General features: G+C 35.6%; 1 protein-coding gene across 1 annotated transcript in view; it reads left to right on the forward strand.

The window, feature by feature from the left end:
• The window catches only part of LOC128019997 (low-density lipoprotein receptor-related protein 1B-like), a 199,717-nt gene that overhangs the window by 159,590 nt on the left and 25,416 nt on the right, over nt 1-14,711 (forward strand). Inside the window, exons 53-65 of the mRNA XM_052606482.1 lie at nt 441-581; nt 1,049-1,236; nt 2,316-2,499; nt 2,608-2,693; nt 5,373-5,495; nt 8,375-8,556; nt 8,741-8,940; nt 9,287-9,475; nt 10,096-10,244; nt 10,359-10,452; nt 12,230-12,346; nt 12,832-12,951; nt 13,060-13,179. Of these exons, the coding sequence (XP_052462442.1) occupies nt 441-581; nt 1,049-1,236; nt 2,316-2,499; nt 2,608-2,693; nt 5,373-5,495; nt 8,375-8,556; nt 8,741-8,940; nt 9,287-9,475; nt 10,096-10,244; nt 10,359-10,452; nt 12,230-12,346; nt 12,832-12,951; nt 13,060-13,179 (1,893 nt within the window). The remainder of the gene's footprint in view (nt 1-440; nt 582-1,048; nt 1,237-2,315; nt 2,500-2,607; nt 2,694-5,372; nt 5,496-8,374; nt 8,557-8,740; nt 8,941-9,286; nt 9,476-10,095; nt 10,245-10,358; nt 10,453-12,229; nt 12,347-12,831; nt 12,952-13,059; nt 13,180-14,711) is intronic.

The following is a 14,711-nucleotide window of genomic DNA, read 5'->3' on the forward strand; positions in this document are numbered from 1 at the left end:
AGATTTTCTCATTAGCTCTTAAAAAGTCTAACCCGAGACATCTGCAGATTATTTTTTGAAAAGTAACATCACATACCTTTGGGTTTCGTATTCATCTTCAGAGTTCACATAGTTCAACCAAAAATGTACATTCTGTCATAATTTCCTAAAACCTCATGTCATTTATTGTATAAAAATAATTGAAGCATTTTGGCGACATTGCCACAGTTCTTCTGGATTTAGTCTGTTTGCGTTTGTTCTGTTTCTTCATGTTATATGAAACTAAATATCTTCTTTTGTGTCCCACAGAAGAAAAAATTATCACACACACTTTAAAAGGAATGCTGACAGATTATTTTGTTTTTTATTTAATGTAATTTTTTTTGTGGGATACCCCTTTAAGATCTCTTGTTTGGTAGCAAAGTGTGTCACTATGCTGACAGTCCTCACTCTTTACGCAGTATACCGCTCATGTGGGCCTGATGAGTTTCGCTGTGCTGATGGCCGATGCCTGCTCAGCGTCCAGTGGGAATGTGATGGTTACACAGACTGCAGTGACCGCTCCGATGAGCTGCCCCTCAACCTCAAATGCCTGGCTGCCGGTAATGACCCAACAGAGCTGTGCCTGTAATATGTTTGACTGATGGATGTGGGGCTTACTGAACATCTGAGGGAATACAAGTGGCCAAGGAACATCATGGAAAAAACAAGCAGGGGGCTGAAGTGGATAACTTTGACCTGCAGGGATGGCATTTTTTCAGCTGAGCGTATCAAGCAATTATAAAAAAATTTAAATATTTTTTTATTTTTATTTTTTTTAAAGCCTTGCACTCACTGGAATTTGCAGGATGTTTGACATAACATTTGACTTTTGTTGGATTGCAACTTGTATGCCCTCTAGCTTTGTAGAGTTACAGCCATCCAACCATTTATGCCTTGACCAAAAGCATTTTTACATTTTCAGCTTGGTTTTCAACACTACAAGTCTTTCTTATGTTTATTTTTGTATTGCTTTGTATTTTTCCTTAATTTGTTTTGTTTTGATTTCACTTTCTTCTTTTATATACAGAAAGCTTATGCAACAGTTCCTTTTTCATGTGCTCAAATGGCCGCTGTATATCTGAGAAGAGTTTATGTGACCTGAAAGATGACTGTGGAGATCGCTCAGATGAGAAAAACTGCAATGTCAATGAATGTCTCAACCGTCGTATCAGTGGCTGTACACAAGATTGCCATGACTTACCAGTGGGATACAAGGTTGGTCAATAATATATTTATAGAATGTATTTTAGGCTTTCATCTAAATCATAACAGTATACTGTAATTTTGGGTATCATACTAAATCTTGTCCTCATTTGGCGCTTCAATTTTTTTTTAACCCTGCTTTGTTAAAGGACATATGCATAATCATCAACTTTGCTAAAAAAAAAAAAGTTTTATATATATATTATATATTATCTAACCAAAGCTTGCTTCTCCTAACACTTAAGCAACATTCACAAGTTGATTTTTCTTTCAGAATATTTTACTTTTTTTACAAGCTACAAGGTGTTTTTGGCTTTAAAATTTTCCATAATAACAAGGGACAAATACAAGGGTCAGACTTTATTTTAAGGTCCAATTCTTGCTATTAACAAACCATTAACTACGACTTTTGCCTCAATAAAATCTTAATTTGCTGCTTATTAATAGTTAGTATTGTATTTGTTAATTGTAGTTATTGGGTAGGATTAGGGATGTAGAATATGGTCATGTAGAATACTGTATTTGCTTGGTTAATAATAATATGTTAATAATAGGCATGATGATAAGCAGCTAGTTAATGGTGAGAATTGTTTTCTATACTGAAGTGTTACCAATTACAAGTTGTCTACAGTATTCTTCAGTCTTCTGCAGAAATATGTGTATTTCTTGTTCTCAGAATCATTTTTTTTTTTTTTTTTTTTTTTACAACATTTTGAGTTACGTACACTACTGATTGGCAAATTAGGTATCAGGAGCACTTAGGTTACATGACCTGTGCTCACCAGAGGTTTGGACGCAGTGTCATTACCTGGCAGATTTCTAACCAGTCACCCTAAAAATCGATAAAGACATCACAGATAGTGTAGGTTCTGTAGCTGAGTAAAATCCTGTAGGTAAAGAGTCTGACCTCTTTCACTGTGGTATAAATGAAAAGATGTTAAGAAAAGCCTTTCAGGTGAGCAGAGAACATACCAGGAGTAAGCAAATAAGCTACAATGTGACAGATTTGTATAATTAGAAAAGGCTTAACATGAATGTTTGTGATTCAATCATTATCATCTCAAGTATATTTTTTTCACCAATGTGTCTAGTGTAAGTGCTGGCCAGGATTTCACCTGAAGAATGATGGGAAGACATGTGTTGACATTGACGAATGCTCCACCACGCTACCTTGCAGCCAGAACTGCACCAACACTTACGGTTCCTTCAAGTGTTTGTGTGTAGATGGCTATGAAGCTTCCAGAAAAGACCCCAACAGCTGCAAGTCTCTTTCGTGTAAATAACATTTAATGAATTCTCCCCCAGAACCTGATGATTTTAGGCTTTGTTAACTTGACAGTTGTCCGGCTCCATCACATCAAGTCACCTTTTATTTTCTCACAGCTGAAGAACCCTTTCTTATACTTGCTGATCTTCATGAAATCAGAAAACTAAGTGTCGATGGATCCAATTACACTCTACTGAAACAGGTAAATCTCTGTGTAAACTGTTTTCTAATTACATTCTCTCATTTATTGTTTATTTTCATATCACACTTTATTGAAAAGCTGCCCATGTAATCTGCAGAGTCGTGACTGTTGTACTGACACATGAAATTGTTATTGGACTTCTGAGACCAGATCATTAGATAGAAATGCTTTGTAGGGTTGTAAAACCCTAATAGAGGACCAATTAAGCTGTGGTGACACAACTGTGATAACAGCACAGTGTCTGTTGTCTCTTATGCCCTTTGAAAACACTAATTGAAGTCATTAACTAGTGTCCCGGCTTGGTGGAGCTTCACATGAAAGAATTAAAAACAGTCCTTCTGCTGCTGGTCTTGAAAATGAGGAGTACTGTATACATTTTACATTTAAAGTCGGTTAAGCTAATTAATGTCAGCAAAGCCAATTAATTTGGAGATTATAACAGTTAACATTAATGAATTAAATTTCTGACACTCTGACATTAAATATTATACATATTCTGACATGTGAAATCAGTCCAAAATAGTTCTAAATAACCAAAAAAAAAAAAAAAGAAAGAAAGAAAAAAGTAAAAAAAAAAAAAAAAAACAGTTACAAATAATAAAAAAATAAAACAAGAATATCTTCTTCACCAAAATTGACAATAATTTGAGTTCTACAGGATTAAAACCAAGATTAAATATTATGTAAAAAATATATATTAAAAAATCTGCAGTTATTTCAGTCTATTTTCTGTCACTAATAGTATTTCCTATATTCATCAGCCTGGACTTTGGCTATTAAAATATCCTTTTCAGTTGTTATTTTGAGGTTCTACATCACAGGTTTGCAAAGATGCACCTGTCTACTAACTCACATTAGATTATTAGAATACTTTATTCTTAATATCTGATAACCCTTTATTGTGATTTTCTCCCAATAGACATTCTACTGACTATAAGTCATTTTGCAAGTACTGTACGTGAACTTATTCTAACCCTACCAGTCCACTAATACTCTACTAACACTCTAATGAGAGTTAGTAAACATGTTGGTGCACCATAATATATAGTTTTGCATATTCAAGAGCTTGTCTGATACAACAAGTTTGGTACACATTATGAATGGCTCTATGAGCCATTTCTTTGGCTTTTTTTTTTTTCTTTCTTTTTTGCTTTATACTGTATGTAACTGCCATTTTCTGATTGGCCTAGTGTAGCAAGTTGAGTTCCCTTGTGCTATTATCCACAGATGGTGTCATTAGAGGCCTAGTCATTATCATCAAAATTATTATTCTTAGTGAAATGTGAGTTTCCTCAATTCTGCGCTCATTACATTATTCATACCAGTTGAGACTGTCATCCAGGGGAATTTCTATAGGGCTCTCGGAAAACTCTCCCCTTTATGGAGTAGTCTCATCAGCAGTCATTCAATTTCATTTATTCCATTTTGTTAATAAGAGTGAAGGAAGGAAAGCTTTTTCACTTAAATATGAGTGGTCCCTGTGGCCTCTTCCCGACAATGGAGGTCTTTGACCTCATACTAGTATAGTGCATGATCTCGTTTGCTCTGTGGAATGCTAGTTAGCGGTTTATTCAGCTGCCATACAGTATCCTTAATTAAAGCATTTTTTTTTTTTTTTTTTGAGGAATTTGAAACCTGAAGACCTAAAAAGTATTCATATATAAAACAGGTATTTTTAAATACTTATAATGTTTTTATTGTATTTCATTATTTATTTTCATTTATTTATGTATTAGTTTATTTATTTTTGATGAATGCTGCCCTGGTGAACATAAAATACTTTTTTCAAACACATCAAGAAAGTTTGTTTAGTGTAGACTGATAGAACCCATACTGTAACTGCTATTAATAAATGAATCAATTGTAATACGTTTAATTAAGGAATTTTTTTCACAGGTAGAAACTAACCATTTTGGCAAGATATAATAGATAATGTTTCCTCTAAACCTTACTGCCTTACCATAAATGCTCATAACCTCTTATTGATTTTTCTTGTATGTTTTGACTGATGTCACATAAAACATAACTTGTTTGTGGTATTAAGATAAGGCTGGAGGCTCTTGGCACAAGATAAGGCTAAAGGTCTTTTTGGGTCTCACAGTGCTTCGATCTGATGGGGGTATCAGAGCTTTTCTTCATCTGTCATCATGCCCGTCACCCAATCTTAGCAGCTGTGGTGAAGTGGGCAAAGGCAGTGGGGCTAGTGAGTTATAGAATGAGTGACAGCAGTCTGATGTGAACATGACAGTAACGAATGAACCCTCAGCGCTGCCTCAGAAGGCTCTCCGAACTGCTTCCCTGGATTCTGAAGCCAGCATTCACGTGCATCCATCACACACTGCGTCCTCTTCCAAAATCAATACGATGAAGAGACATCAAAAGAAATGCATTCTCTGCATGTTTCATGTCTGTAGTACATCCTTGCCAGATCCTGTCGAGATAAGCATACGCGGAAGTTTCTAATTAAGCCCTGCAGCTAATTGAATAGCAGAACAAGGCATAACATTTCATTCTTTTTTGTTCCGCATAGTTGATCTATGTGTGCTGACTGCGGCCTTTACTTAGCTAATACATCATGCTGACTGTGCTTACAGTCACATTTGTTATGCAGTCCATCTCATTTGGTTACTTATTTCACCTCTATTACCTCTATGTTCTGTTTCCTTCTCACTTCCGTAGGGCCTTAACAACATAATCAGCTTGGATTTTGACTACAAGAAGGAGTTCATTTACTGGATCGACTCAAGCAGACCCAGTGGCCGGAGGATAAACAGAATTCGCCTTAATGGCAGTGACCTCAAGGTACATCTGAATTTCCATTTCTCTTAATAATTATTATGGTTCACCAAGGACTGACAACAATGCTAAAAGGTCTACACTAACTGTTATATGCCAGGTTAGCAACAGGGATGTGATGAAGAGGTCTAAAAGTCAAGATCTGAATATTAGACATCTGTAGCTATACTGCTATAAATATAAATGCTCATTTTAGCATTATTTCAGGGACTCATTAAGGTCACATGGTGAGTGCTTAGATGCACATCTCCGTGCCGTGTACCTGCTGAGCAACACTTTTCCCCATCTCATTAGCTTCATTGCAGGGGCCAAGAGCCTCATTTGGCTTCATTACACAGTGTTGCCCCCTCCTGATTTATCACCCCTGCTCAGCACAAACTAAAACCATTTGAAATTCATTAGCATTTGTGGGTGTAATCTTCAGGATTTTGGAAGTAGAGACAATTCAAGCTAGTACAATATGTTTAGATTAGGTAAAAGACATTTGCCCATCATTAGCTGGGGATATCTTGATGCAGCTCCATTGCGGAAGAACATTAATTATTAATTCATTATTTACTGACATATATACTGTTATACTGTTGTCATTATACTGTATAAATATACTGTTTATAGTGAGCATGACCATCAAACTTTTTACCTGCTGCATATATATATATATATATATATATATATATATATATATATATATATATACAAAATCCTGAAGATTATTTCTTTCATCGTATTATATTGTCATATCACCCCTCCCTAATACTTGCTCTATAGTAAAGGACTAAAGAATGCATGCATAAAACAGTATACCAGACAAAAAGACAATTAACAAGAACAGTAACAACATACACAGTGACCTGATATATATGTGTGTTTATTCAAAGAAATATTTTTATATTAATTAATTAGAGAAGGGTCCATTTTTATAGAAGTATGTTTCAAAGAGAACTCTCCACATACTCTTGGGTCGTAAAAAGTTATCTTGTCTTGCTGAGGTGCTGTGGTTGCCATGGTAACCAGGGGTCTGGAGTCATTCGCAGACATCCTGGCACCTAGAATGTTTATTGGCTGAGGGGTCTGTGATCATTTGTTGATCTAATGAATAATGGATCTGTTATATTGAATGAATTGATTGGTGTCTGATTGGTCCAGACGCTACAGTATATTGTCTGCAAGAAGCTCCCCATGTCAGATGTAATGCATTAAAATGATGAATAATAATAATATTAAGGGTTTGCAATATATATATATATATATATATATATATATATATATATATATATATATATATATATATATATATATTTGCAAAACCTTGGCATGACCTCTAGGAATAGGGAAAAGAGGTACAGATGTTTTTCAATGCTAAAGTTGTAGCCTGCATATTTATTACCACATAATCAACATTTGTTTACAGACTTAAGATGCATTATTTTGCACAATTGATAAATGAAAGTGAGGAGCAAGTTATAAGATAGCCCCTATAAATGTTTGGATTCTGGGAGCAGTGCACCATGGGTTGGATCACTGTAATGATTAACTCCTGGACTGGAGCACGTTTGTTATGATGCCTCAGGCAATGCCTTTGGTGTGATTCAATAAGGGATTTGTCTATTAATAGATGGGCAAAAGTTGATATGCTATATGGCTTCATTAGTTAGCATGCTGCATACAGCTGTCAATTATTTAGATGATATATTTTGGCTCTGTGCTGTGTGTATAATGAAATCTAAGTTGGTAGTCATCATTTAGGACACATACCATAACTAAAACTTTTCAATAATGTCTAAAAGATGATTTTGGATATTATGTACACATACAGTATACATTTCAGCTATTCTGAGAATCATTCATCACGTGATTTTGTTATATATTCAAATGCTGATATTTTAAATCATTTCCACACAAGGCAATCCTTCAAACCAGAGCTTGACTAGATCACTAGAATACCAGAAGCTCTCTCTTTCCCACTCGGAATATTAATGTTTCCTCTCTTCCTCTCATCTGGAGACACTTTCCTGATTGGGGAAATGTTCCTCGATCATTGACATTTCAGAGAATTTTTCAAGCTCAGTTTTGCTGAAATTACTGCTTGAAGGGGCGATCTTGTAAATTGGCACAGCTACATATGCCTTGTCAGATGATGATGATGATAGAGAAGATCTCAAAGTATATCATGTCCTGCCGTGACAGCCTATGTTGGAACAGCAAAGTTTGTGTTTTATCAGTTTGCAATGCAATATCAGCTTCAGGCACTATAACAAACAGATAGAATAGCTAATTTATAAGAATGGTTTATTCAGAAATGAATATTCTGTAATAATTTATTCACTCTCATTCTGAACCTGAATGACTTGCTTTATTATGCTGAACACAAGAAGGAGGAGTCATCCATTGTCAATGAATCATTCTTTTGATTTGAATCTTTTCAGTCAATCACCATCCAGTTCATACTGGTCAGAATGGTTCGTTCGTGATTTAGCTGGTCCAACTCTCTGACTATAGATTATAAAATTTCAGCCTGTTCCTCACACATAAACACATACAGTATAGTGAATTCTGGACTACTTTTATGTTGATTTGCTTCCTGTTTTGAAGCTTGAAAGCACATGGTCCTCTTTAATGTAATTGGTTGAAAAAGAGCATAGAGTCCCTGATTACACAATTTCTACTTTTGTATTCTTTTAACAAAAGAAAATCATACTAGTTCGGAACAACATAGAAGTGAATAAATAATGGTGGAATTTTCCATTTTTGGCTGATCTATTACTTTAATGACCTGTTTTCTTATTTTCATAACACAACCACTCCCATTATCCTACTTGTTCTATAAAGTATTATGTGATAAGATTATACTGACTGATCTGAATGCCACTTATTTGCTTTATTAGATTGTTCACCGAACAGCTGTGCCAAGTGCATTGGCTGTGGACTGGATTGGGAAGAACTTGTACTGGTGTGACGTGGAGAGAAAGATGCTGGAAGTTTCCAAATCTAATGGTTTATACCCCACCGTCTTAGTGAGCTCTGGCCTGAAGAACCCAACAGACCTTGCCTTGGATGCTCAAACCGGGTACAACTGCTTCCTTTTCAAATTTGCACAATGTAATTTCTACTTTAGCACCATCAGTCCAGGGAGCTTTTATTTTGTCACAAGAAAAAGAATGAATGCATAGACCCCCCAGATCAATAGGAATAGCTCAGATCTGCTTGAAACAGCTGTGATGAGTGAATGAGGGTCACTCTCTCTTCCTCAGGTTTGTCTTCTGGATTGACTGCTGTGAAAATCCTCACGTCGGTCGCGTTGGCATGGACGGCCAAGGCCAGAGCATTATTGTGAACAAAGAAATCTACAGCCCCTCAGCTCTAACCATCGACTACACAAACAAGAGAATCTACTGGGCTGATGATAATCACATCTTTTTTGCCAGCATGGATGGGTCTCAGAGGCACCGGGGTAAAACAAATTATTCGTAATTTTGTTCTGTTTTTTTTTTTCCTTTTTTTTTTCATCTATTGGATTAGAGGACCATAACAAGGCAGAATTGGATAAAACAAACCGCAATAAAGCCCAAACCACCTTTCAACAGTATAATGCTTCAAAGCAACAATCTTCTTTGTATATATGTACTGAATATGCAAAAAAAAAAACAAGATCTGTCATTGCACTTACAGTACATTCACAAAAGTTAGACTAGAGAACAGTTTATTTGAAAGTTGTAGGATAATGACTGAGTAAATTACTTAAATATGCAGAAAAGCAACTTTAATGATGGTACATGGTGTGATATTCTCTACCTCAGTTCCTCATGACCACATCCAGGGCGTGATGGGACTCACACTGTTCGAGGACTTCATTTATTGGACTGATGGGAAGTCCAAATCTCTCCGTCGAGCTCATAAGACCACCGGTGCTAATGCTGTCGAACTCTTGAATTCATGGCAAGCCATAAAGTCTGTCATTGTCTACCACCCGCTGCGCCAGCCTGAAGGTAGAGACTGTTTAAAATAAATATTATATTAGTTTTACACTTGGTTTGTCCAAAAATGAAAATGTTTTCATTATTTACTCACTCCTACACAGCTCTTGCTATTATAGAGACTTAAATCTTGGTCTGGAAGATCTGGATTGAAGTGCATTTGCTCCATTCAACTTATAAATTTAAAATGAAATGTTATATATATATATATATATATATATATATATATATATATATATATATATATATATATATATATATAAATTTAATTATATTTATAAATTTAAAATGAAATGTTATATATATATATATATAAAATTCCATACAAATAGTATTATATTATATTATATTATATTATATTATATTATATTATATTATATTATATTATATTATATTATATTATATTATATTATTCAAAATTATGGGGTCAGTAAGGTTTTTTTTTAGTTTTTTTTATTTTAGTTTTTTTTACAGTATTTATAATAAAGTACTGCATATGCTTTACATTTTGCAGGGCTTTTTTAATGTTATTGTTCTTTTCAGATCTTATACAATATGCCTGCATATAAGAGCTGCGTAAATATTCTTTTAATATGACCTAATCACAAGCCATTTCTATCCCCTTTTTGCAGTTCCCAAACACCAGTGTCAAGTGGCCAATGGAGGCTGTAGTCATTTGTGCTTACTGTCTCCTGGTGGAGGCCACAAGTGCGCCTGCCCAACTAACTTCTATTTGGCCGCTGATAACAAGACATGCCTGTCCAACTGCACAGCCAGCCAGGTCTGTATGCCAAAATGATGATTCCAAGTCATTAGACAGAACTGCAATGATTGTTCCAGTTTGTGTTACCCATAACTGATTGACCTTGTTTTATGCGGTGGACTTGTTTTGCAGTTCCGCTGTGGAACGGATGAGTGCATCCCATTCTGGTGGAAATGCGATACGGTAGATGACTGCGGTGATGGGTCTGATGAGCCTGCGGATTGTCGTGAGTGCTTAGCCTCCAATGTTACCCAACCTACACTGCCTGTACTGTTGTTTTTGTTTTGAACAGTTTGTAATCTGCATGCAGTGATCATAATCAGGGGTTTTAAGAACAATTCAAAAAGTGCATGGGGCACATTATAAATCTCATCAGCCTCTCTTTACAAATATAACTGTGTTTTATATGCCTAGTTGTCATGGTTACACCCATATAAGACTGGCTATAAAGTAAATCTTTCCAGAAACGTCATCAGTATTCTGTTATTCTGGCCTTGTGATAGCTCCGATTATAAAAATGTTTTTTTTTTTTTTTTGCCAGACATCTTTGCTTTTCTTTTGTTGTTCACTGTAGATGACTCCATGTAAGCTCCTCAGCGCCGTAACTTGGGTCATGAATATTAATTGCATTATGTGATGTTCTGATTTTCTGAAAGCCAAGACTAGAAGTTGAGCACAAGCCATGTTGGATTACAGTTTGTGCATTATTTCAAAACAACTGCTTGGCAGAAGCTTCTACTTAAAGTCAGCATGAAATAGAAATATGTTTAGTTATTGATCTTATTGTGAACAAGTCATCCAAACATGTCAATTTATTTTTTATTATTTACTTTTTGAAAAGATCAAATGTCTTTCAGTGAAACAACAAATCTCACTACTGAATAATTTTGTCCAAATAAACCGTGCTTCTTTTCTCTTACAGTTGACTGTAAACGCATATTCAGATTCAGGACTTGACACTTTCCTTTTTCCAAGATTTTTTTTTACTATTGATTGATTCAGAACCCCTCTGAAATGGCGAGCCTGAAAAGCATGCAACAGGGCCACATTTTAACTTTTATTTTGCATTGCATTTATTCAGTTAAATCACAGCCTTTTCAATTTTAGCTATCACATTAAGCTATATCGCTATAATTAGTTTTTCTAACCACAAATTTAAGCCCTAAAGATCATAATTAAGATGGTTGTTATGCGATTTAAAATATGACATTTTTTATTACCTGCTGGGACTTTTTTATTCACATATGTGCTCCTAAATAAATCCTATAGTTTGCACACTTCTAATTTTAGACGCATTTGCAAGTGAAATGCTCGCATTGCCAAGCCCAGAGATCTGCCTTCATCCAATCAATAACCGATGGATAGAACCAAGTCCTACTTTTTTTCTCTTCAATAAACCGTTTCACTCAGGTATACATCACAACATGGAAGAAAATATTTGTTGCTGCTTCAGTTAAACAGCAACTTTAGAGTCATTGTTTTACACAGTCAAAGACAGTATCACAATGTGGCATAGCAAAACAACATGCAATGGTTATTTTCCAAACCAGTGAAGAGTGGCAAATTTGATAATTTCTAAAACTGGAATTCCCACCAGTGAAAATGAGCCCCGATACTACCACATGCCAGTGTTGTTATAAAGCGTGAAGATGAACTAGTTCACAGCTTCACGGTAGACCGAACTTTAAAATGAGCGAAAAAATAAACTTTTGTTCTTTTAGTTTAGTTTTTTGATTCACTTTGTTGCTTGGTGATTCACTTGAACAATACAAACAGAAAATGACAGGCTGCCAATCGCTGCTGTTAATAGGTGGAACCTCTGTTGTTCGATAAAGGGCAAATGGCATTAAATATTATAGTAGTGCTTTTTAGAGAAATAATGGAGCGTGGGTTGACTCAGCCATTTCTGGCAACCTCACGCAGCTTGGGTTTAAAAACACACTCCAATGTGCAAATTGTTTTGAATCCTTCCGGAGTTCACTGTTAATCATCATTTTTTGCAGCGGAATTCAAATGCCAGCCTGGGCGTTTTCAGTGCGGCACTGGCCTTTGCGCCTTACCTCCCTTCATCTGTGATGGAGAGAATGACTGCGGGGACAACTCAGATGAGGCCAACTGTGGTGAGCAAAATAACAGATACGAAAGCTGTAAAACTCTGTGTTCTTATCCACATATCCGTAGCCTTTTCTCTCTGTGTGAGGCTATCGGGACTCCCTTGTAGAATTCAGTTCCTGTGAAGTATGTGGCGAGCACGAGCATGAAAAATCTGCTTGGAATTTTCATCGGCAACAAATCTTCTTTAGCACAGCTGTCTCTGAATGTTCAATTATACAGACTCTTGCTGGTATCAAACGATCGATATCCACTTTAGAAGTATTAGAAAAGAGTACAAGGTGTTTTGTCATTTAACGATCGTAATCAGGATGTATTGGACCAGCACCGATTTAAGATTCAAGACGTTTAGTGCTTTTAACACAAATATTATTGTTTTATTCCTATTGCATCCCGACTCTGAATGATCCCTTCTGAACTGGAATATAGATGATCGTACTGCATTGATCCAGCATGATGTTTTTCTCACCGTAATGTCTCCCCCCATTTACAGATACATACATCTGTCTGTCAGGCCAGTTCAAGTGCACCCGAAAGCAGAAGTGTATACCATTAAATCTGCGCTGCAACGGCCAGGACGACTGTGGCGATGGCGAAGACGAGACAGACTGCCGTAAGCTACACCATGACACTTTCTGCTCCTTCTATTACTGCTCCTTACAAAAGCTTTTCACTGCCCTTGCAAATAACCTGCTATTTTCCGTCTGCCTTTATGTTCCAGCTGAGAGCACATGTTCTTCAGACCAGTTCCAGTGCAAGGCCACCATGCATTGCATCTCAAAGCTCTGGGTGTGCGACGAAGACCCAGACTGCGCTGACGGCTCTGATGAGGCCAATTGTGGTGAGTGAGCCGCAGTTATTATTCACAAATCAGAACCTCAGTCAGCCACACGTGCAGACCCGTCTGAAGGTCTGATTGGGGCTAATGTCAATTCTGTATGCTCCCACAATCTTCTCTCTCTCTCTCTTTCTGATGGAGTGTGGCCAGCTTTAATCATGAACCACTTGGCTTTTATTAGCTGTGGCTTGTAACAATACCCTTGGGCCTGTTTTGTTGTCTGAATGCCTGATTTAGTTTGACAGTGGCACATCAGCGGTGGCCTCACATATTGCATTCTTCCTCAGCTATGTGTTCCAGACATTTAAAGTGCCGGTACATTGGCAAAACCGTTTCTGAGGGTTCGCTAAGCATATTTTGTTTCGAGTATTTTTCTATATTCTATATTGAACAAACAAGCTCTGTACCTCATTTTATTAGCATCACTCTATACTGAAAATATTCACCTAAATGTCTCTATAGGCAGCTGCCTCCTAGGACAGAATCCTAATTGAATTCTAACCTTGTAAATTATAGATCTGGAACAGTCTTAGGCAGCAAATCCAGGCTGCATATAAATAACGTTCATCACACAAAGCACGCGGGAGACTTCACTCACAGTAGATTTCAATTGAGTTTTCCTTAAGAACATAGCTAAGCTAAATATGCAATGTTCTAATAAACACAAAATTATATGCATGTATATTTTATTATTTTTTTCTTATTTTTAAAAACGCATTCAAAAGTTTGGGGTTGGTAAGATTGGTTAACGTTTTGAAAGAAGTCTACATTTATTTGATCAAACATATCGTTAAAATAGTGATATTATTACAATTTTAAATAACTGTTTTCTGTTTTAATGTGCTTGCTGCTTAATATTTTTGCAGAAACAGTGATACATTTTTCAAGTTTCTTTGATGAATATAAAGCTCAAAATAACAGCATTTATTTGAAATATCTGAAACAATGTAAATCTTTTCTGTTAATATTTTAATTAATTTATATTTTCTTTAAAATAAATTATACTAACCCCAAACTTTTAAACAGTAATGAAGCATTAGATAAAATTATTACACATAATTATTCATATTATTATTATTATTTTATTTATTTATTTATTTTTAAAGTTTACCTCAGTATAATAAATTAATTGCAATTAATGTCATAATTTTTGACCAGTCTTCATAAAGTAGAATGGAATAATAGTATTATCAAATGAATTAATGTGCATAAAATTTATTTGGTTAAACATGCAGTATGTACAGTACACTTTACATTTGAACCTCATTAATGATTCATCAGAAGATTCCCTTGACAAAGAGGTCTAACTCTTAAACATTAGATTCATGAAAGATCTATACTGCACACTGATGTTGTCGCTATTTTATTCTCACTTCATTGTAGAAAATCATTATTTATTTGCAGTGTGACACAGCCTCTAAGTGGATGTCTTGAACGTAATTGTCCTCAATATATAGTGTACATATAACTCTAAAACATCCCAGCAGGGATGATGAGCATGGCTTTCCCATATCGGTCGACTAAAGAAATGAAAT

Source organism: Carassius gibelio, chromosome A9 (assembly GCF_023724105.1).
Source record: "Carassius gibelio isolate Cgi1373 ecotype wild population from Czech Republic chromosome A9, carGib1.2-hapl.c, whole genome shotgun sequence".
Taxonomy (NCBI): domain Eukaryota; kingdom Metazoa; phylum Chordata; class Actinopteri; order Cypriniformes; family Cyprinidae; genus Carassius; species Carassius gibelio.